Source organism: Ceratotherium simum, chromosome 6 (assembly GCF_057802395.1).
Source record: "Ceratotherium simum simum isolate JZ-2026a chromosome 6, ASM5780239v1, whole genome shotgun sequence".
Lineage (NCBI taxonomy): Eukaryota > Metazoa > Chordata > Mammalia > Perissodactyla > Rhinocerotidae > Ceratotherium > Ceratotherium simum.
In genome coordinates, this window is record NC_141905.1 from 90176506 (window position 1) to 90199568 (window position 23063).

The 23063-nt window shown below is 49.5% G+C and overlaps 1 protein-coding gene across 1 annotated transcript in view; it reads right to left on the reverse strand.

Moving 5' to 3' along the window:
- The window catches only part of CFAP46 (cilia and flagella associated protein 46), a 130522-nt gene that overhangs the window by 38927 nt on the left and 68532 nt on the right, over positions 1–23063 (reverse strand). Inside the window, 11 exon segments of the mRNA XM_087433025.1 lie at positions 461–607; positions 1512–1644; positions 2384–2482; positions 3297–3445; positions 6938–7087; positions 7940–8083; positions 9103–9308; positions 10548–10707; positions 15022–15205; positions 16067–16205; positions 18979–19063. Coding sequence (XP_087289151.1) covers positions 461–607; positions 1512–1644; positions 2384–2482; positions 3297–3445; positions 6938–7087; positions 7940–8083; positions 9103–9308; positions 10548–10707; positions 15022–15205; positions 16067–16205; positions 18979–19063 — 1596 coding nt within the window.

The following is a 23063-nucleotide window of genomic DNA, read 5'->3' on the forward strand; positions in this document are numbered from 1 at the left end:
ACCATCTGCCTTTGAGAACAAGACTGACGCTCTCTGGAAGAAGCAGCCACCAAGCCTCTCCAGGTTCTCATCCCCACACACAACACCAGAAAGTGCACATTGACAGGCCTGCTAGGAAACAGAACAGAACCCCCACAGTGAAGAGAAGAAAGAGGTGCTACAAACAAACCCACAGCAGTCATCAGGAACAGGGGCTTGAACAAACTCTGAGTAACGAGTTCAAGAAAATAGAGGAAAAGATGGACAAAGGACATGAGAGACAGGCCTTCCATACAGAGTCGGATCTAAAAAGAGAACCAAATGGATGTTCTAGAACCGAAAGACACAACACAAGCTTCAGAACAGACAGGCCCGTTTCCCAGCTGAAGCAGTCTCAGCTGTGTGTGTGGGTGGGGGGGCTGCTTCTGATGGCGAGGAGGCCCCACGGGCCCTGATGGCCTGGGCAAGCGTGGCCCCTCACCTGGAAGGCCAGGTACGCCTCCGACAGGAGCAGTCTCGCAGGCTGGTACAGGTCCATCTCAAGGAGAACCTCCGCTTTGAGGGTCCACAACTGGGGAAAGGATGTTCCTTCCAGGCCTCTACCGGCCTCTCCGTTTATCTTCAAAATCTGAAAGACATGGCAGGCCTGCACTGCCTCCGCCTCTGATGTCTATGCCAGCGGCTCCACGGCAGGGAGGCAGGGGTGTCCCCAGGAGCCTGTGTCGGTGCAGGAGGCTGTGCTGTCGGTCCGGTTTCCCACCAGGCCCTGTGCCTCTGTGAGGTTTCCCTCCTGGGACACCTGTGTCTTCTCTACACCTCACACCCACCCAAGCCCACCACCAGCCACGTCAGAGCTGGCTCCCGGGCTCTGTACTCAGTGTTCCCCCAACCCCGCCCCGGCTCCCCCTCCTCACCCTCTTCCCGTACCAGGCAGCACCCTGATCAGCACCTAACGGCTCCCTGAGCTCTTGCAACTCAGTGTGCCACACGCGGGACTCTCTGTGGCCTGGTGCGGGTCACAGGCTGAGCCAGGCCTGCATGAGAAGCTGTGTACTCTGGGGTCCTGGTGTTTTCCTACCAGACCTCCCAGGGTGCTGACTTTGGGTCACAAATGGGTCCCATGGTGACAGGTGTTCTGGGACTTCAGAGCAGGGAGTGGGACGGTTACTTTCCTTTATGGGCAAGCCCATACGAGGTGAGCCCGTGTCAGGGAGAGCCGGTCACGGGTCAGACCTGCTGGGCCTGCCCTTCTGGGCGACATGGTCTCTCCTTGGGGACCTGTCTGTGCTCCTCCAGCCCATCCTCCCCGAAGTGCTGCGCAGGCCTGTTCTATGACGGCTTGCAGCCTCGTCCTCCAGGGGAATCCCAGGGCCCCACAGGGAGGGGACCCATCTGCTCAGTCCCTGGATTTCCCAGCACAAGGGTTTGGACCCAGCACGCAGTCAAGACAAGTCCTGGCTGACTGGCTGGAGCTGCAGCCCCGTCACACCCCCCGGGCTAGGACTCAACGTGCCTCTGGCAGAGTGGGGTACCTTATCCTTTGCTATGAGGGGCTTCATCTCCCCTTGCTGGACTGGAGTTACGGGCTCATTCAGTGCTGGCAGACTCTCTTCTAATAGCGATTCCTTATTTTTCTCCTTTCTCAAGGAAATTTCTTTTCTGCAGCTAATGTAAGTAAAATAGGCAATATGTCAAGGAAGAAATACAACAGCCAAGAAATACCTGAAAATGTTCAATTTCACTCATAATCAAAGAAACACAAATTAAAAAAGCTATAAGAAGCCACTATTCACTCACTGTTTACAAAGATTAAAAAAAATCTCGTGATTTACCAGCAAATGACTCCCAAATTCATGTTTCTAGGCCTTTCTCTCTTCCAACTCCAGACTCGTGCACCCAGCTACTAACGTGACATCCTGACATCAGTACGTATCTCAGACTCCAGGGCAGAACTCTCCCCTGTCTGGAAAGGCAGCCTTCCCTGCTAGGCTCCGGCACCAACCGAGGCGCCCGCAGGGCTCCTGCCGCCTGTCGATCCGCCTTCCCTGCGTGGCTTCAGTATGCCCGCTTCCCTCGCTGTGGCTGCGCCACCCGGACCCCTGCAAGTTCTCGGTCCTCCATCTCCCTCCACTTGCACGGCCCCAGCCCGGGAGACGCCAGCACACAGGAGGGGTCGTAAGTGATAAACTGCACCTCAGGCACTGCCCCGTGCCCCCCGGGGCCAAGGGTCCTCCCGACACCCCACTGTCGGGTCGTAGGAGAGATGGGGGCCTGGGGCTTGGAGGGGACACGGCCGAGAGTTGGAAGGGCCAGATTGACCAAGTCCTTCCTTCTTTACAGGTAAACTTGTGTCGCTGAGGAGAGTCAGCAGCCAGGAGGACGCACCACGGGTCCCTGAACACACCTGGCCTGCTCCGTTTCTCCGAGGTACGTCTGCCCGACCACTTCTTCATGGTAAGCGGCTGCTTCTCGCAGCTTCAACTCGGAACAAACCAGGGCAAGTCTGGGGCGAGAAGGAGGGTCAACACTGTCACACAGGCGCAGCGATCACTCAGGCTGTGCTGGCCTTAGTGTACTTGATAAAAATGGGTAAACGAAAATAGAAATGGATAATTTGATGATATTTTCAACAATCTTTAAAGCTAAGCAAAATTATTAGGGAAAAATAACAGGTGGCTCCATCAAATTTCAGGTGGAAAAACTTTTAACACTCATTCATATGTTTCACCCAGTATGTATTTGTGTTTGTGGGGTCAGGGTCTCCTCTAGGGAAAGAGAAGGCACAGCGGGGGCTCTGACTGCCCATCACAGCTCAGGCAGAGAAGCCCTGCTGTGATTCTTGTGTAAAATGACTTTATCTGAAGTGCTTTCGCGCTTACAGAAAAGTTGCACGAACACTACACAGAATCACCGCCCATCCTTGCCGATTCCCTGGCCGGACGCTTCCCCACGCTGGCTCTCCTGCTCCCTCTCCCCCTCCTCCCTCCTTTCTCTCTTCCTCTCTCTCTCTCCCTATTTTCTTTTCTTCTGGAGTATTTGAGAGTAAGTTGAAGACACAATGCCCCTTTATTCTAATAGTGTGTGTTTCCTTAGAACAATGATATTCTCTTAAGGACTAGGTAGAAATTTTAAAATAAAAATACTATTTTTATGTTCAAGTATTTTGATTTATTTGGCTTTACAAATCTTAGGGACTTTATTATTTACAGAATTAATATTTTAAAATGCTGTTTGTTTTTATATTGCTTTAGGGAAATTTGCACTGTAGCTGCTTAAACGTTTCCCAGTTTCCCCGAAAATAAAACAGGTATACCAACCGAAGGTGGTAGAGATCTTGGAGGCTCTTGCTTTCTACCACAGAGGCTGCAATTAGTACACCCAACTGTAGGACTGGGATTGTGAGCTCATAAAGGGACATCTTCTGCAGGGCCTTGACCAAGTGGTCCAGATAATATAAACTGTACGTCTACATAAATACACAACAAACATGTAAGGTCAGAGAGGGAGGAAGGTGAGGCCACTAGCTCATCAGCTCTTTCTTTAAAGAACTCGGTCCTTCACAGTGCCTAGCACACAGTAGATGTTCAACAAATGTTTGTTGAATGAATCAATGAATGAATGAATGATGTGCTCTCTTCCTTCTCGCCTTCAACAGCTTTCATTTAGTCATGTGAAATTCCCTATAATCTTCAGCACCCAAGCACAGCTAAAGATCCTCACGAGAAACAATCCATTCATGTATTTATTCAAATTAATGTTTTTGTTTTATTTTTTCCACTAAAAACTACTGGTCCCTTAAAAGCAGAATTTTTTTTATGTGCACATACAACTGCTTTAAAATCTAATATAGATAGAGAAGAACTAATAATTCTTATAATGTTGGACTAAGTTTGATAAAACAGTAACTCTTCAGTGGAAAATTAGAAAAGTTGGATGAACTATTTTAAAAATCTGCTTAAAAGCATTGAAAAATGAATAATGCTGGGAAAAATTACTGGACCAAGACCTGGAAAAAGATGGATATCCAGAGAAGTGAACCTGGCATACTGGGGTACATTTGTCCTGGGGGGTGTCTGCTGATTTGAAGAGGCAGCTGAGATGCTGAATGGTGCTTCTGATTTTTTCTTTGCAGGGTGGAGCCAAAAAACTAGAGTTGAGAGCCCACCCAAAGCTAAATACCCAAGTCGGGTCCCCGAAAGGCTGCACCTTAGGATTAAGGGCAATCTAGAAGTAGAGCAGCCCTCTCAGGGACTACATCCACGCCCAGTGCCATTCAGGTGACCTGGAAAGCGTGTGGTTCTTTGAGAGACTAATAATTGATAACTCCTGGTTAGGCTGATCAAGAAAGAGAGGTGGGGAGCCACAAGATCTCTATGGATCCTACAGACCATAAAGATCATTAAAGGATATTAAGAACAACATTATGCCAATAAATTTGAAATTTTATATTAAATGGAAACATCCTAGAAAAACAAAACCCACCAAAATTATTACAAGAAGAAACAGAAAATCTGAAGAGTTCTATAACTATTAAATAAATTGGATCCATAATTTAAAATCTTCCCAAATAGAAGACCTAGGCCCAGAGGCTTCACCAGGGAATTCCTCCAAACACTTAAGGATTCTAGGCATTCAATTCAATCACAACCAAAACTCCACCAGGGTTTTAAATGGAGTCTGACAAGCTGATTCTAAAATACACATGGAAGTTCAATGGAAAATGGAGAGGACCTCCCAAGTCGTCATGAAGAGTCAGGTGAGGGGACGTTCTCCACCTAACATTCAAAGTTATGAAGGTCATAATCGAGACAGTGAGATGGTGGTGCACGTGTGGACACTTGATTCACGACAAATGTGATGCAAAGAAGGTGGGCAAATGATTTTTCAATAAATGGTGTTAGAACATTCAGATATCCAGATTTAAAAATTTGAAGCTGGATCCCTCACCTCACACCACACACAAACCAATTTCAGGTGGATTGTAGATCTAAATCTGACATGTAAAACTATGAAGGTTTTGGAAAAATATTGTAAGAGAATATCTACATGACCTTTGAGAAGAGAAACTTTTCTTTTAAACAGGACACAAAAAAGCACTACTCACAAAGAAAAAGATTAATAATTTTTATTGCATTAAAACTAGAAATCTCTATTCACGAGACCTCAAAAAAGCCAAGGCACAGAGTGGACAGTGATCTGCTGTCTGTGAACTGTCAAACTGCTTTTTCCAGAATAGATAAAGAATTCCTTCCAATCAACAAGGAAAAGACAGAAAGCTGAATAGACTGTGGGCAGTGGACAGGACAGGCACATCACAGAAGAGGACACCCAAGTGGCCAACAGGCACTGAAAGGTCTCCTCCCTTGCCTTAACCAGGGAGTGTCCAATTAAGACACAGCGAGATGCTGCCACACGTCCACCAACAAAGTTAAGCAGGTGAGCCACGCTGGGCTGGCAAGGGTAGGGCAATGGGAACTCTTGCCCCTGAGGGTGGCATGTAGCTGGCACCATCACTTTCAAAGGCAATTTGGCAATATACTCTGTGGCTGAAGATACACAAGCTGTGTGATCCAGAAATTCTGCTGCTGGGTATGTGCTCCAGACACGTGGGCGTGTGGGCACAGAGACACGTGGGCACAGAGACACGTGTACGTGAATGCCCACAGCAGCTTCCTTTGTAACAGCCACGACCAGACACAGCCCCAATGACCATCAGTAGCTGAATGGACAAAAAGATTGTGGTCCAGCCAAGTCACAGAATACTCTACAGCCATGAACGAGAACAAACTATAGAGACACAAATGAGCATGGAGGAGTCCCACAAACATGACTGAATGAAAGAAGCCAACACCAAAGATTACATATGGAATGATTCCATTTTTATAAAGCATAGAAAAATAGGCCGAATGTAGTGAGCTAAATAATGGCCCTCAACGTCCTCAGGTGCTAACCCTGGGAACCTGTGCGTCTGACCTTACATGGCAAAAAAGGACTTTCCAGGGGTGGTTAAGATAAAGATCTGAGGGGCTGGCCTGGTGGCACAAGTGGTTAAGTGCGCATGCTCTGCTGCGGCAGCCTGGGGTTCGCTGGTTCAGATCCTGGGCGCGCACCGATGCACCGCTTGGCAAGCCATGCTGTGGAGGTGTCGCATATAAAGTGGAGGAAGATGGGCACAGATGTTAGGCCAGGGCCAGTCTTCCTCAGCAAAAAGAGGAGGACTGGCAGATGTTAGCACAGGGCTGATCTTCCTCACACACACACACACAAAAAGATAAAGATCTGAGACGGGGAGATCATGCTTATGCCCTAAATGTAATCACATGGGTCCTTATAAGAGGGAGGCAGAGGGAGACGTGACACAGACACAAAGGAGAAGCCACGTGAAGATGGAGGCCGGGATTGGGGTGAGGCAGCCACAAACCCAGGGACCCCTGGGACCACCAGGAGCTAGAAGGGCAGGAACGATCCCCCGGAGCCTCCAGAGGGAACGTGGCTCTGCTGACACCCTGATTTCTGCCCAGTGCTACTGATTCTGGATGTGTGGCCTCCAGAACTGCGGGAGAACACACTTCTGCTGCTTAAACCACCTGATTTGTGGTAACTTGTTATGGCAGCCACAGGACGACTAATTTTCATGTTTAGGGGTGTTACTGGGTGGTGAATGCGTGAGGAAAAGAAGGAAGTGTTGCCCACGGATGGTGGCAGTTGTCTGGGAAAGAGTGGGGGCCGGGCAGGGGCTGTGGGGAGCCCTGGGCCAATGGTGCTCTGCGCCTTGACCTGGGTGCTGACACCTGTTCCCTTCTTAACAAGTCACTAAGTAAACGCCTGTTTCTGTACTTCTCTTTCTGGGCATATTTCATAACAGAAGACGTTGGCTGGAGCTACAAGTCATGGAGATGCGGAATGCAGGCTTGCCAGTGTATTTCCAAGGCCTGGGACACTCTTTAAGTCAACTTACCGGTTTCTGGATACTTGATGTGTTAATTGTAAAGTCGCTTTTATCTTGTTTAAATACAGATATCACTTCTTCAGGGCAAGAATAGGAAGCCCATTCTTCTATGCTTGCTGGTAAATCTTCAGGTTGTTTCCTAGGAACTGGGGTTTGACACTGTAAGGCAGAAACACGGGATTTGCTTTAAAAAATGGAGCTGAAAACATACGCCCAGGTGGCACAGCTGAGTAGACAGGTCGTGAGCCTTGAGAAGGCAGCGCCTCTGGAGACCATGTGCAGTGCAGATCTGCGCTCTCCCCGTAGCCCCGTGGCTCAGGGCCGCCGCCCTACCATCCCAGCCTGGCTGCAGCCACACCAGAACCACGTCCAGTTCTACCTCCAAACCACGCTCTGACATCGCTTCCAAGAGAGTGCAAACGGACGCTTTCTGCCCCTCGCACAGCCAGAGTCTACCTGGGGGTGCCCCAGGCTTGCGGCCCTCCCCACCCACACATCCCGTGCTCAGGAGGACTTCGAGCCGGAGCCCAGGTGTGAGTCCCAGCTCCGGGGGCTGTGCAGACAGGACCACTGTCAGACGGGCTGCAGTGCGCACAGCCACGTGGACACGCAGGGACTTCAGGGTGAAAGGTCTGATGTGCGGTACAGGGCCCCACGTGATGCAGAAGCTGTTTCTCATGCCCTGAGAGCTGCCCGCCCCGCCCCGCACCCCAGGGCCCAGGTCTGCCTGCACAGAGTGACTGTGCAAAGGTGTCTGTCTGGTGACTTGCTCAGCATGAGATAACCAGGGGGAGCAGCCAGACATCCCTGTGTTTCTCTCCCAACAACCCTGGGGTGTGGTGCGATCACTGCCTCCACTTTACAGGAGAGAGAGCTGAAGCACAGCGTTCACCAGGCCCCATGTCGGGCTGTGGCCCCTCTGCGGCCCTCGCACTCCACTGTCTTGCCTCTGCAACCACCCGCCGCGGGGGCTGCCCAGAGTGGCCTGCACACTTGGGCCGAGTTGGCTACCTGCTTCTGCTCTCTGCCCTTCTCCGCGTCCTTGTCGTTGCTCCTCTCCTGCTCCTGCTCCCTTTTAGTCAACAACAAACGCGAACTAGCTGCTGCTGGAATTTTACTTTCTGAAATGGACTTTCCTGCTGTTAATAAAGAAACCTGGGAAAAACGAAATCCAAATTTGCAACGAGAACGGACGCACGTCCCCACCTTCCTCCTGCAGGCTCAGACCTGAGGGAGCTGGTGATCCTAAGGCTCAGAGTGGCAGCCTCGTGTCCACTTGTCCACTGTGGCCAAGCCTGTGAGGTGGCCAGCCCTCCTCTGCACTCGGGGCATCCTCTCCAGGACTCTGTACCAGTGGGAGCGTGGGGGTGAGGGGCAGACACGCTGACCCTTACGGAGGCTTGTCAGCTCCGTAAAGTGAGTGAGTTTAATGTCTAAGTAAGAACATATTTGAATCACTTTTAGCAGTTCTCCTAAAAGAATCGTAAAGAACTGTTACGTGGCAGGTGGTGGGGGGTGTGAGGTGTGGCCTGGGACATGCTGAAGATCAAGGATCTTCCTGCTGCCGAATGGCGACGGCCCTGTTCTCTCCAGCACATTACTGAGGGCAGGGCACAAACTTGCCCTCAGAAGAAAGGCCTGTCTTGATGGACGCTGTCCTGCTGGGGGGTACTGCTTGTAGGAGATCCCTGAGAACAAGGGGCCCCTGGGGGGCCCCTGTGAGGAGGTGGTGGGGAAGGGGGGCAGTAAGGAGGCTGTGGGGAGCACAGAAGGTTCTGGAAGCCCAGTGGCAGAGTGGTTCAGGATCTGCCATGCCAGGACTGCCACTGGTCAGGAAGACACGAGCTTCGGCTGACCGGGCACTCCACACAAAGAGGCGTGGGTGACCTTGGTAAGGCGGTTCTGGGGATGGTTGGGCAAAGGTGCTGGGGTGGGTTTCAGAGAGGAGGAGGGGCCGGTGTGGAAGGAGCGGTGAGGGCCCTCCTCTGAGGAGTTCCAAGAGCAGGAGGCCCGCGGGGCAAGAGTGGGATTTTTTTAACACTGATGGGAAACAAGTGGAGAGACATTTGCTCGTATCTCGAGTCTTCAGACAGTCTTTGGAGGTGCTAATCCACGAGCCCAGATTCTGAACCCGCAGAGCTGAGGACCGTGCAGGAGGGCAGTCGTGGCCTCACCTGCCAGATGCGCCTGAGGAAGGCGTAGGCCATGAGGCAGTAGTCCTGGTAGCTGGTGGCGCTCTGGGACACCATCAGGGCCAGCAGGATGTGGGCACGGGCCAGTGATTCCAACTGCCGCACGCTGTGCAGCCTTTCCAAGGAGGCTGTCCCCATGTCCTCGGACAGTGGGCTCTCTGGGGCTGCCTCGGGGGGTGCATGCTCCTCTGCAAGACAGGGGCAACCGCAGCTGTGAGCACGCCCGGACCAGTGTCTGTGGGCCTTAGCCATTTCCTCTCTGCCCCTCTCCCAGGCCCTCAGGTGGCCCCCAGTGGCCCTGCATGGCCCATCAGAGGGCAATGATCTAATCAATGCCTGCTGCCTGTCCTGGCAGCCGAGCCCCTTCCAGAAGAGGTGCCCACCCGAGCAGGGGCCAAGCTGGCCTCAGAGACGGCTGTCCCAGGGCCTCTCCCCGGGCCGGGAGACAACATGCCAGCCTGCCGCGATGCTGCAGGCTACAGTTGGGCCTGCAAGGAGATGCCTGTCCCAGGCCCAGGGTGGGTGCCTGGCTGGTGTCCTGCAGCTCTGGGGTCTACTCGTCGGGGTTGGAAGTGATGGAGCTGGTCTGAGCTGGCTGACTGCACTCATACAGACGGGCACTGGACATTGAGTGGACAGGTCTGGCGACGTCTGCGCTCCCCACAGAGCAGGCTCATGTCACCTCTCAGCCCCTACCCTGGCCGAGCAGAGGCCTCTGGAGCAGCCCTTAGTGCCCTGCGCCCTGCGTCCACTCTCCCACAGGAAGGGTGACTGGTTTACTCCGAAACGCTGCTCCCTCCAGGACGGGGTCTCAACCCTGCTGCCCGTGGGCATCTCCCAGGGAGCTCCGTGACCCCTGGCTGCACCCAGACCTGCTCTGGGCAGATGCCTGTGGTTTTCAAACCCCCCGAAATTCTGGCAACAGCGAGGCTGCCCCAGACTCCTCTACTCACCAGCACTCCAGCTCAGCAAACCCTCACCTCTCAGCCCAAACCAAACACATCTCCATCCCTCCACGACCTCAGGGATGAGCACTGAGGGACGGCAGAGAGGTGAGCTCTGGCGTGGGGTGTGAAGCACCCTCAGTGCAGAGGTGCGTTCCTGCACCTGCTCCTGCAGCCTTGGGAGTGGCCTGGGGGCTGACTCCTGATCTTGTCTATCAGAACAGGCTGGGCCTTCCTGTTAGTGCCACCTGATAATGGTGCGAGCAGGTCCCCCTAACCCCTTTCCTGAGCACGGGCACTGAGGGGAGTCTACTTGGAACTTCCTGGGCGGAGGCGGTGCTGCCTGGTGGGGGTGGCACTGCACTGTGTACGTGAAGCGACTCTCTGAATGAGAGACGACACGACCGTTGAAGGGACATCTGTGTCCAGGAGACAACAGTGGTGGGTGGCCCCCCTCCCCCCTCCCGGGCCATGTCTCCTCACCAGCCGGCTCAGGTGTGTCCCTGGCAGGTTTCATCATCAGCAGGATGTCGATCGCCCACTTCAGGTGGAAGATCACGTCGTCGATAGGAAACTGTTTGTAATACAGCCACTCACTGAATTCCATGATATAGTCAACTTTCTGCCACTCACTCTCGGGCTTCTTTGGGATTAAACAAAACAGGGTGTTAAAGACTCTGCTCTTCCCATTCCTGCCCCAGAACTGTACTGAAGATGTGATCTACAACATGAAGTGGTTTTATTATTTCATTTTCTAGAAGGAAATGGGTTTGTTTTCACCCTACGAGACCACTTCTGAATCTGCTCTCCCTGTGGACACCCCGCCCACCCGCCTGCCCCACCCAGTCCCCTGCAGACCCCGCACGTCCCTCCTGCCTTCTGGAGCAGGGCTCCTCGGCAGCCCAGCCTCAAGCGGCTCCCCGCCATCACGTCCTCAGCTTTGTGTTTCTCCAGCACACGTGGAAGTGTGTACACAAGGCTTGATCTGGACGGCTCTGCGGTCACCCGCGGGGCTGCCATCCAAGGGTGGGGAAGGCAGGACGGAGAAGGACGGCGCGCAGGAGCAGGAGTTTGGGTATGCTGGGTTAAATCGTCGGTAAGATAGAGTGTGGAGTAGGCAGTGGCACGTGCGAGGTTACAGTGGAGGGAAGTCTGGGCTGGGGACTTAGTTGTGAGGAAAGTCAGCGCAGGGATGGGATTTACCCCGGACACTGGTTGAAGTCACCAGGGAGGGATGGTCATGGAAGGGGGCGGTCCAAGCCCTGAGCCTGGGTTCTCCTCCCTCATTAAGGGTGGGGAGAAGAGAAGGAGGAGTGACCTTGAGAGGCGGGGGAACTTGGGAGCCAAGTGAAGGAAGTCTATCAGAGCAGAGGGGCCAGCCATATGCCCCATCAAGCAGGGTAAGATGGGGTCTCAGAATGACCATGGACGTTGTTGGTGGTTTTGACAAAGAGCTGTGCAAGAGGGGTGGTGGAAGCAAGAGTCCCGTTAGAGGGCTGGAGAGAGAATGATCATATTTTCAATAAACGGTGCTGGCAAAACTGGGCTTCCACACGCTGAAGAATGGAGTAGGACCCCTGCCTCACACCAAACACAGAAACTGACTCAAAACAAATCATACCTAAATGTAAGAGCTAAAACTATGAAACTCTTAGAAGAGAACTTAGGAGTGAATCTTCACGACCTTGGATTACGTGATGGTTTCTCACATACAATACCATAAGTACCAGCAACAAAAGAAGAGACAGACAAATTGAACTTCCTCAAAATGATAAACTTTGATGCTACAAATGACATCATCAAGAAAGTGAAAGAGTGGTTGAAAAGATAATCCAGAGAATGAGAGAAAATATTTACAAATCATATATCTGATAAGGGACTTGTATCCAGAATACATAATGAACTCCTACAACTCAAGAATAAAAAGACAAACAACCAAATTAAAAAATGGGGAAAGAATCTGAATAGACATTTCTCCAAAGAAGATATACATGTGCCCAATAAATGCACGAAAAGAAGCTCAGCATTAGTCATTAGGGAAATGCACGTCAAACCACGATGAGATAGCACTTTGCACCCAGTAGGATGGCTAGAACCCAAAAGTCAGATAATAACGAGTGTTGGCGACGATGTGGAGAAATTGGAACCCTGGTGCACTGCTGGTAGGAATGTAAAATGGTGTAGCCACTGTGGAAAACAGCCTGCAGTTCCTCAAATAGGTAAGTGTAGAGTTACCATATGACCCACCAATTGCATTCCTAGGTATATGCCCAAGAGATACGTAAACACATGTCCGTGCAAAAACTTGTACACAAATGCTTATAGGAGCATTATTCACAACAGCTAAAAAAGGGAACCACCACAAATGCCCATCAACAAAATGTCTCTCCACACAATGATGTCCATCCACACAATGACGTCTCTCCACACAATGATGTCTCAGGAGGTCTCTCCACACAATGACGTCTCTCCACACAATGATGTCTCATGAGGTCTCTCCACACAATGATGTCCATACACACAATGGTGTCCATACACACAATGATGTCTCACGAGATCTCTCCACATAATGATGTCCATCCACACAATGACGTCTCTTCACACAGTGGTGTCTCTCCACACAATGGTGTCCATCCACACGATGACGTCCATCCACATGATGATATCCATCCACACGATGATGTCTCTCCACACAATGGTGTCCATCCACACAATGATGTCTCTCCACACAATGATGTCTCATGAGGTCTCTCCACACAATGATGTCCATCCACACAATGGTGTCCATACACATAATGATGTCTCATGAGATCTCTCCACACAATGGTGTCCATCCACACGATGACGTCCATCCATACAATGGTGTCCATCCACATGATGATGTCCATCCACACGATGATGTCCATCCACACGATGACGTCTCTCTACACAATGGTGTCCATCCACATAATGACATCTCTCCACACAATGACCTCTCTCCACACAGTGGTGTCTCTCCACACAATGGTGTCCATCCACACGATGACGTCCATCCACACGATAATGTCCATCCACACAATGACATCTCTCCATACAATGGTATCCATCCACACAATGATCTCTCTCCACACAATGGTGTGTGTCCACACAATGACATCTCTCCACACAATGACGTCTCTCTACACAATGATGTCTCATGAGGTCTCTCCACACAATGGTGTCCATACACACAATGGTGTCCATTACACACAAGGATGTCTCACGAGATCTCTCCACACAATGATGTCCATCCACACAATGACATCCATCCACACGGTGATGTCCATCCACACAATGAGGTCCATCCAAACAATGACATCTCTCCACACAATGGTGTCCATCCACACAGTGAAGTCCATCCACACAGTGACGTCTCTCCACACGATGACATCCATCCACATGGTGACGTCCATCCACACGATGACGTCCATCCACACAACGATGTCTCTCCACACAATGGTGTCTATCCACATAATGATGTCCATCCACACAGTGAAGTCCATCCACACAATGATGTCTCTCCACACAACGACGTCTCTCCACACAATGGTGTCATTCACACGATGACATCCAACCACACAATGATGTCCCTCCACATGATGACATCCATCCACACAATGATGTCCCTCCACACAATGGCATGTCATTCAGCCATAAAAAGGGACAAAGCACTGACACACGCTACAACACGATGAACTTTGGAAACATTATGTTCAGTGCAAGAAGCCAGACGCAAAGGCCACATCTTATCTGATTCCATTTGTGTGAAATGTCCAGAACAGACAAACCCATAGGGAGAGGAAGGAGATTTGTGGCTCTCTGGGGCTGGTGGTGGGAGGGAGGGGGAGTGAGTGCTAATAGACTTAGGTTTTTGGGGAGTGATGAGATATTCTAAAATTGCTTGTGGGGATGGTTGTATAACTCCGTGAATTTACTAAAAAATGCCTCCTACCCCTAAGAAAAAAGAAATAGTGGCGGGAAGGGATTTGGGGTCAGCAGGAACAGAGAGCCTCTCCAAGGTCATCACTGCAAAGGGAGCCCGACAGGCTCAGCTCTGTCCAGGTGACCTGCCTCTCTCTGGTGGAGGCGGAGTCCACACTGCCTGGTCCCAGCGAACCTGGCGGAGCCATCGCCCAGGGAGGCCTTGGCTTTTGGCCCAGGAGCAAGGCGCAGGGGCACCCCACAGCCACTTGTTGGGAACCCAGGCCTCGGTGCTGACCACACAGCAAGTGGCAGAGCCTGTGGTTTGGACCCAGAGTGGCCTCCTGACCAGCCCCCAGTTAACCCCTTCCCGAGAGACACCCCAGCCCCTGGAGCACTCCAAAAATCCCAGGGCAGGATTTGCTCCAGGAGGGAGAAACCTGCTTAACAGAAAACCTTTCAGATATCTGCTGTGGTGTGTGTCTGGGACATCTTCAGTCCCACGATTAGGGGCCTTCTTTGTCCTTGGGCAAGTTCTATATGCTCTTGCATCAAATTGAGGTGCCCCCTCCCTCAGATCTACCCTACTTCACTCCAGGAGCATTGAGAGGAATGTCTGTCTTGGCTTCTTGGGGGTGAGGAATGTCCCCAGGACCCACGAATTCCAGAAGGCTGCGGAGCCCCACTGCCTCCACAGCCTGGTCCAGGCCTCGGGCTCCTCCTCCTTGGGTGGGCCTCACCCACTCTCACCCTGCCCCCAGGCAGCGACACGATCACCCGCGGACCCTACACACAAGGACCTCGTCCCTCCATACTGGAAGGGGGTGATGGAAGACGGGTCCGTCTGCTGCCTTTGACTCGTCAGCAAAGGAGATGGGGCCGCGCCTCCCAGGAGGGGGTCCTGCTGCTCCACACAGCAAGGGCTCCTTCAGGCGCCTCCCCATGCAGCTTCCCTCGAGGGATCACCTCTATACGGGAGGAGTTTACTCATAGCCACCCAGAGGGACCCAGAGCAGACCTGTAAGACATGAATTGCATTATGATAGCAGGTCAGCTCTCCGAAGACGTTCTTGGAGTTCAAGGCCAGGCGGTGCCACATGTGTGCCACATAATCTTCACTCTCGTCCTTGAATTTCTGTATCTCCATCGTAAAATTCTGGCCAAGCTTGGCCTTCACAATGACCATGTGCTTGAAAATCAAACTAAATAAAAGCAAAAGAGAGAAAGTAATGCTTGAAGTGAATGATAAAAATTTTAAATGTATCTAATGCATCCAAAGCAAGTATTTGGCATTTTCCTTCTTACAAAGGTAAAACAAAATGGAACCTGAGTTACTTGGGGTTTTTGTGTTTTATTTTTCTTATTTTTTTTTTATTTTATTATGAGGTGTGTGTGTGTTGTGTTTTTTTTTTGTGAGGAAGATCAGCCCTGAGCTAACACCCATGCCAATCCTCCTCCTTTTTTGCTGAGGAAGACCGGCCATGGGCTAACACCTGTGCCCATCTTCCTCCACTTTATATGGGACGCCGCCACAGCGTGGCCTGACAAGCAGTGCCTCAGTGCGCCCCCAGGATCCAAACCCGAGCCGCCAGCAGCAGAGCGTGCACACTTAACTGTTACACCACAGGGCCAGCCCCTGTGTGTTGTGTTTTAAATCCCCAACTTTCTTGTGTTGAACTCGTAGTGGGGAAATAAAGTCCTCAGGGGAAATGGGAGTGTGTGAGAAGGCACTGTGGGATTGCAGGGGGTAGGCACTCTGGGAAGGGGTGCAGATGGGTGAGGGGGTCCTCAGAAGGGGGTCCCTGGGCAGGGAAAGGTCCTGGGTGGGCAAAGGTTCTCTGGGCGTGGGGCGGTCACCCATCAAAGAGGGATCCCCAGGCGTCAGAGGGAGGGGTTCCCAAGTGTTGGGGCATCTCCTGGTGGGGAGGGGCCCCAGGCATCAGGGGGAAGGGTCCAGGGCACAAGGAGCCCCCAGGCAGGGAGGGGCCTTGGGTATGAGGGCGTTCCCCGGGTGGGGCGGGGTGGTGGGCTCCAGGGAAAGGTGGGGGTGGCGCAGCACTCACAGGCGGTGTGCCGTCCGCGGCAGCACCTGCACAGCCTCGTCCAGCACCTTGAGGCCGCCCTCCCAGTCGGCGTGGTCAGCATGGCAGTGGAAGAGCAGGCCGTAGAGTGCTGCGCGCAGCGTCAGGTCATCCTCGGCCCCTGCAGGGAGAGGGGTCAGAGGAGCTCAGGAGTCCTGCCCTGGCCGCCCCGCAGTGGGAACCGAGGGGCAGCTGCCCCGCTGGCTGCCCAGCGCTCGGAAGGTCCTGCTCTGTGTGCGGGCGTCCGCGGTAACTGCTCCGGATCACCCAAGACCTTGGGCGGCCGAGGGCAACACCTGTGTCGGGGCAGCTGGGCCTCCTGCCTCAGAGCCCGGCGAGGGGTGTAATCGCAGGTTGTAAACCAGCACGGCGCCACTGGACAAGTGTGCAATGCAGGCACACCTCAGGGCATGTGCACTGCCTTCATCGCACACACACACATACAAATGCCAGCAATGAGCCCTGATGACGTCCGCCTGAAAGCCACCCGCAGGCTCTCAGGACGCTTTGCTGTGGGCGGCAGCGCCAGGACCGATGCAGGAAACCAGCACACCAGCCCTGTCAGGACTAACCAGCCAGGGGGCTCCTCGGGGCCCGCCCCAGTGGTTTCTGACCCTGTCGACCTGCAGGCCGTCCCTCTGTCCTTCCTCCCGCCACCTGGCTCACCTTCTGCAGGTGCTTCCTGAGCGGCCTGTGCCCCGGCTGCCCTCCCTTAAGCTCTCTCAGACTCTGCAGTCCTCCCAGCCCTTTCTCTGTTTGAAACTCCTGATATTTTTCTGTAATTTTAAAAATAAACAATGTGAGCTTAAGGAGAGAAGAATCCTTTCCAAAACACCCCAACCCAGCTCTATGGGTCAGGTGCCCGGCTCCTGCAGGTGGAGAGTACAGAGGGGAGGGATCCATGTGTCTTGTTGACGCGCCATGACACACGCCAGCACTGCAGCTGCAGTCCATTGCTCATCTAAGCAGAGGCCCCACTGGTAGGGCTGCACACCAGGTTGTTCCCACCACCAGTTCTGGACACCAGGTTGTTCCTACTACTGGTCTGGACACCCAGGTTCTTCTATTTTACATCATTGACCATGTAGCTTCCTTTCTCTTTTTTGAATCATTGGAGTGAATGGGTGAACATGCCCATGGATCCTGCCACCCACACTGCCAGGCTGCTGGCTAAGAGGAAGCACCAACTCATACTGCCCAGGACTTGTGGGCTCACCGTGGCCTCTACACTGCTAGTGCTGGGGATTTAAATATACAGGTGTCCCTGCTCTAAATATACAGATGTCCCTGCTCTCCAAGCTCAGGGGAGGGTAGATTTAGATGCATGACCGGATAAGCCAGTCAACGTCTGAAACTTGAGAACCATGTAGGTTCTATAACATGGTTTCCTCCACTGTTTGAATTATTGTCCACACCTTGGCCAGCCGAACTTAGGAACCACCAACTGGGGCGGCAAGGGCCACTTACATATGTTATTTCCAATCCTGACTAGCTGAGAGGTCCCGCCCTTCACTCTGCATTTCCTTGATCCACACTGAGGAACAACATCCTCCCTGATCCACAATCATGGTCACGTCTGTGGACCATCTGCCGCTTTTCCAATCAATCTATGGAGGCACGTGGCAGAGACCCTGCTTGGCAAATACCGCAGCCGCTGTCTGGGGCCCGGGCACTGGGACAGTGCTCCTCCTCCATCTCCCTTCCCTGGAGACCATCGGTCCCAGACAAGCCTCGGGATGGAGGAGGGCCTCGAGGGAGGGCACTGCTTGTGTGGAGCCGAGCTGCTGGGCTCTGGGGGTTGTCAGTGCAGCACAGCATATCCTAGCCTGACTAGCGCGACTGTTGATATGTCAGAGAAACTAATCATTTAGTGCCAAATTTGATACAAATATTTTCCCAGTATTTACGTTTTAATTTCCTGCATTTCTCATTATTTAAATTTTTGTATATTTGAAAGTGTGCCTCTATGATCACTGCTACGCTCAATTTTACTGTGACGTTTTTCCTAGAATTTAAATTTTTTAAACTACTACACTGTCGAGCCTATTTGATGTTTATTTCAGCACATGGAGCACAGTGCAGCCTGACCCCCGCCCTCTCCCCAGCAGGGCTGTGTTCTACCACGCAGCCTGGCTCCTTATCAGGCACTGCATTCCTGCAGTGTCTGGGCTGCTCTCTGCCTCCAGATGGCTGCCACCTACACCTCTCTGCAGCACCAGCAAACGATGTTAACTGTTGTGGTTTAGTATTCAACTTAATATCTAATCGAATCACACACGGTCATATTTTTGTTCATTATTTTATGTCAAGTTTATCTCTCTAAACAGACTCTGAAGCACTCGTGGGAGGGCACTGCTCCACCCACAGCATTCATACTCCCCAAGACACACTGGGACTCTTACACTAAAAGGAATGATTAAGTTTTAGCAGATAATCATGATTTTTTCTTTAAACATGAATTCTAAAATATGGTTTTACTGTTCTAAGGTCAGCATTTTTTTTTTGCAGGAGTATATCTCCACATTTTTTATGGAAGTAGAAGAATATGATTTATTTGTCAGAATAACCCAGAGGCTAGATTTCAAGGCAGCCACTACGAGGCTGAGAGCACTGGCTCTGGACCCAGGTAGCCCGGAAGGATCCAGTGCGGGCCTGGACCACGGGGACAACAGGCACCACCTGGGCTTTGGTTTTCTGGTGCACACAGTGGGGATTTCATGTAGTTCTTCTTGAAAAGCACTCCCAGTGCCCATCAGGCATTAACTGCTGAGCAGACACTACCTGTGGTTATTGTCATGATAAAGCTGGCTTTATATAAGGGGGCAGGAATTTAAAAGCACTGAGTCCTTGGCTTTCTTTGTGCCTGTGGCTCCCTCTGTCTCGCATCTACAAACCTGGGAGAAAACAACCTTCAGTGGTCCCTCCACTCTGGAAGTCCGCTGTAGGCCACTGGTGCAGAAGCAGCATTTTCCCCTTTTCCTAAAATAAAAACAAATAAACAATATATATATTCAAAACTTGCAATTTATTCTTTCACCGTTTTGTTTTCCATTGGCTCAGTATCTAATTACAAAAATTGCAGCTACATTTCTGAAGCACTAAGTCACAAAGAGTGACATCACAGCTCACCCATGAGAAAAGGCTCTCAGTGAAAGCTTCACTACGTCACAACACACAGACTGTCCCCCAACACAGTCTACAGCGTTTCCAATGACATGAAGCATCCAGGTCAGTTTCATAGCCTTAAATTAATGGGACTAAAAGTACATCAGAACAGACTTATGGACACGGCACAAGCAGTGCTCGGAGGGGAGTTCATGGCTGTAAATGTCTACACTGAAAAAGGAGAAGGATCTCAAATAAACAAACTATCTTTACTCTTTAAGGAATCAGAAAAAGGAAGAATAAACTAAACCCAAAGCTGGCAGAAGGAAGGAAATAATAAAGATTAGTGCAGAGAGAAAAAAACAGAGAATAAAAAAACCACAGAGAAAATCAATGAAACCAAAAGTTGGTTCTTTGAAAAGATCTACAAAATTGACAAACCTTTAGCTAGACTGGCAAAGAAAAAAAGACAGAAGAGACAAATAACTAAAATCGAAAATGAAAGTGGGAACGTTACTACCAACCCTAGAGAGATAGAAAGGATTATGGGAGAATCCCATGAACAACTGTATGTCAACAAATTTGATAACCTAGAAGAAATGGCAAAAGCCCTTGAAACACACCAATTACCCAAGCTGATACAAGAAGAAATAGAAAATCCCAACAAATTTCTAACAATTAGAGATTGAATCAGTAATCAGAAACCACCCAATGAATAAAGGTTAGTCCCAGACCAAATGGCTTCACAGGTGAATTCTACCAAACATTTAAAGAGTTGACACTAATCCTTCTCAACTCTTCAAAAAATCAAAGAGGAAGGAACAATTCCTAACTCATTGCTTTGATAGCAAACCCAGATAAAGACATCACAAGAAAAGAAAATTACAGGTTAACATCCTTTATGAATATTGATGTAAAATTCTCAATAAAATATTTGCAAATCAAATCCAATAGCATAGTAAATGTTATTCATCATGACCAAGTGGGATTTATCCCAGGAATACAAGGGTGGCTCAACATAAGAACAATCAATGTAACACATCACATTAATAGAACAAAGGAGAAAAACCACATGATCATCTCAATTGATGGAGAAAAGGCATTTGACAAAATCCAGTAACCTTTCATCAGAAAATCTCTTAGAAAACTAGGAATAATGGGAAAATTCCTCAACACAATAAAAGGACCGTATGAAAAACTCATAGCTAACATCCTACTCAATGGTGCAAGACTGAAGCTTTCCCTCTGAGATGAGGAACAAGGCAAGGATGCCTGCTTTTAGCACTGCTATTCAACATTTTACTGGAGGTTCTAGCCAGAGCTAATAGACAAGAAAAAGAAATAAAAGGTATCCAAATTGGAAAGGAAGAAGTAAAACTATCTCTATTCACAGATGACACGATCCTATTTATAGAAAATCCCAAAGAATCCACAAGAAAACTACTAGAGCTAATAAATGAATTCAGCAAAGTTGCAGGACACAATATCAACATACAACAATCAGTTGTGCTTCTACATATCAGCAATGAACAATCCAAAAAGAAAAGGAGGAAGGTGCTATGAACTTAATTATGTGTGCCCCACCCCCCTCCCAAATTCATACGTAGAAGCCCTAACCCCCAATGTGATGGTATTTGGAGACAGGGTCTTTGGAGGTACTTAAGGTTAGAGGAGGTCAGGAGGGTGGGCTCCTCATGATGGGATTAGTGCCCTTAGAGAAAGAGACACCAGAGAGCTTGCTTTCCCCACCCCCACCACATGAGGACAGAGCAAGAAGGCAGCTATCTACAAGTCAGGAAGAGCGCCTTTCTCAGAACCTGGCCATTCTGGCTCCTGGATTTTGGAGCCTCCAGAACTGTGAGAAATAAATTTCTGTTGTTTAAGCCCCCCAGTTTATGGTATTTTGTTATGGCAGCCTGAGCTGACTAAAACAAGAAGCAATTCCATTTACAGTAGCACTTAAAAGAATTAAATACTTCCAAAGAGGTGAAAAACTTATATGCTGAAAACTGTAAAACATTGTTGAAAGAAATTAAAGAAGACTTAAATAAATGGAAAGACATCCCATGACCATGAATAGGAAGACTTAACATTGTCAAGATGTCAATACCACCCAAAGTGATCTACAGATTCAACACAATCCCTCTGAAAATCCCAACAACCTTATCTGAAGAAACGGAAAAGCCAAGCCGCAGACCATACGGAACTGCAAGTGGCCCCAAGCAGCCAAAACAATCCTAAAACAGAAGAGGAAAGTTGGAAGATTCACAATTCCTGACTCGAAATTCACTACCAAGCTACAGTGATGGAAACAGTGTGGTGCTGGCAGACGGACAGACACATAGACCAGTGAAACAGACGGGACAGCCCAGAAACAAACTCTTGCATATATGGTGAAGTGATTTTTGACAAAGATGCTAAGACCATCCAAAGGGGAAAGGACAGTCTTTCAACAAGTGCTTCTAGGAAAACTGGACATCCACATGCAGAAGAATGAAACTGTACCCTTACCTTACACCATATACTAAAATTAACTCAAAATGGAAAAAAAAAAAAAAGATCTAAACATAAGAGCTAAAGCTATAAAACTCTTAGAAGAAAACATCGGAAAAAAATCTTCAAGACATTGGATTTGACAATGACTTCATGGATAGGACACCAAAAACACAAGAAACAAAAGAAAAAATAGTTGAACTTCATCAAAATTAAGAACTTTTGTGCAACAAAGGACACTGTCAAGGGAGTGAAAAGGCAACCAAACGAACGGGAGAAAAACGCCTGCAAATCATATATCTGATAAAGGGTTAATACTCAGAATAGATAGAGAACTCTTATGATTCAACAACAAAAAACAAACCAATGTAAAAATGTGCAAAGTACTTGAACAGACATTTCTCCAAAGAAAACATGCAGATGACTAATTAGCACATTAGAAGATGCTAAATATCATTAGTCATAAGAAAAACGCAAATCAAAACCACAAGATACCACTTCACACCTGTTAGGATGGCAATAATGTAAAAAAATGGCAAATAACAAGTGTAGACAAGGATGTGTAGAAATTGGAACACTTGTGCGCTGCTGGTGGGAATGTACAATGTGCGGCTGCTGTGGAAACGGTTTGGCAGTTCCTCAAAAGGTTAAATACAGAACTACCATATAACTCAGCAATTCCACTGCTAAGTATATCCCCTAAAGAACTGACAGCAGGGACACAAAGATATTTGTACACCCATGTTCATAGCAGCACTATTCACAATAGTCAAAAGGCGAAAACAACCCATCTCCATCAACAGATGAACAGATAAACCAAATGTGGTCCATCCATACAATGGAATATTATTCAGCCATAAAAAGAAAGGAAATCCTGCAATATGCTACAACATGGATGGACCTTGAGGGCATTACGCTCAGTGAAATAAGCCCCTCACAGAAGGACAAGTACTCTGATTCTACTTATATGAGGCCCCTAGAGGAGTCAAATTCAGAGACAGCAAGCAGAATAGTTACCAGGGGTTCTGGGGAGAGAGGAGGTATTGTTTAATGGGTAGAGAGTTTTGTTGGGGATGATGAAAAAGTTTTAGGTATAGATAGTGGTGACGGTCACACAACGTTGTGATTATAATTAATGTCACTAAATTGTACAGTTAATGAATGGTTAAAATGATAAATATCATATTATGTATATTTTGCCACAATTTTTAAAAAGCACATTATAAAGAACTGAACTTTTGGTAAATTTTATTAATTTCTAGACTAGGGCTTGGCTAATTTTTTCTGTAAAAGTGCCAGATAGTAAACACTTCTGGCTTTTCGGGCCACGTGGTCTCTGTCACAATTACTTGGCTCTGCTGTTGTAGTGAAGCCACAGACA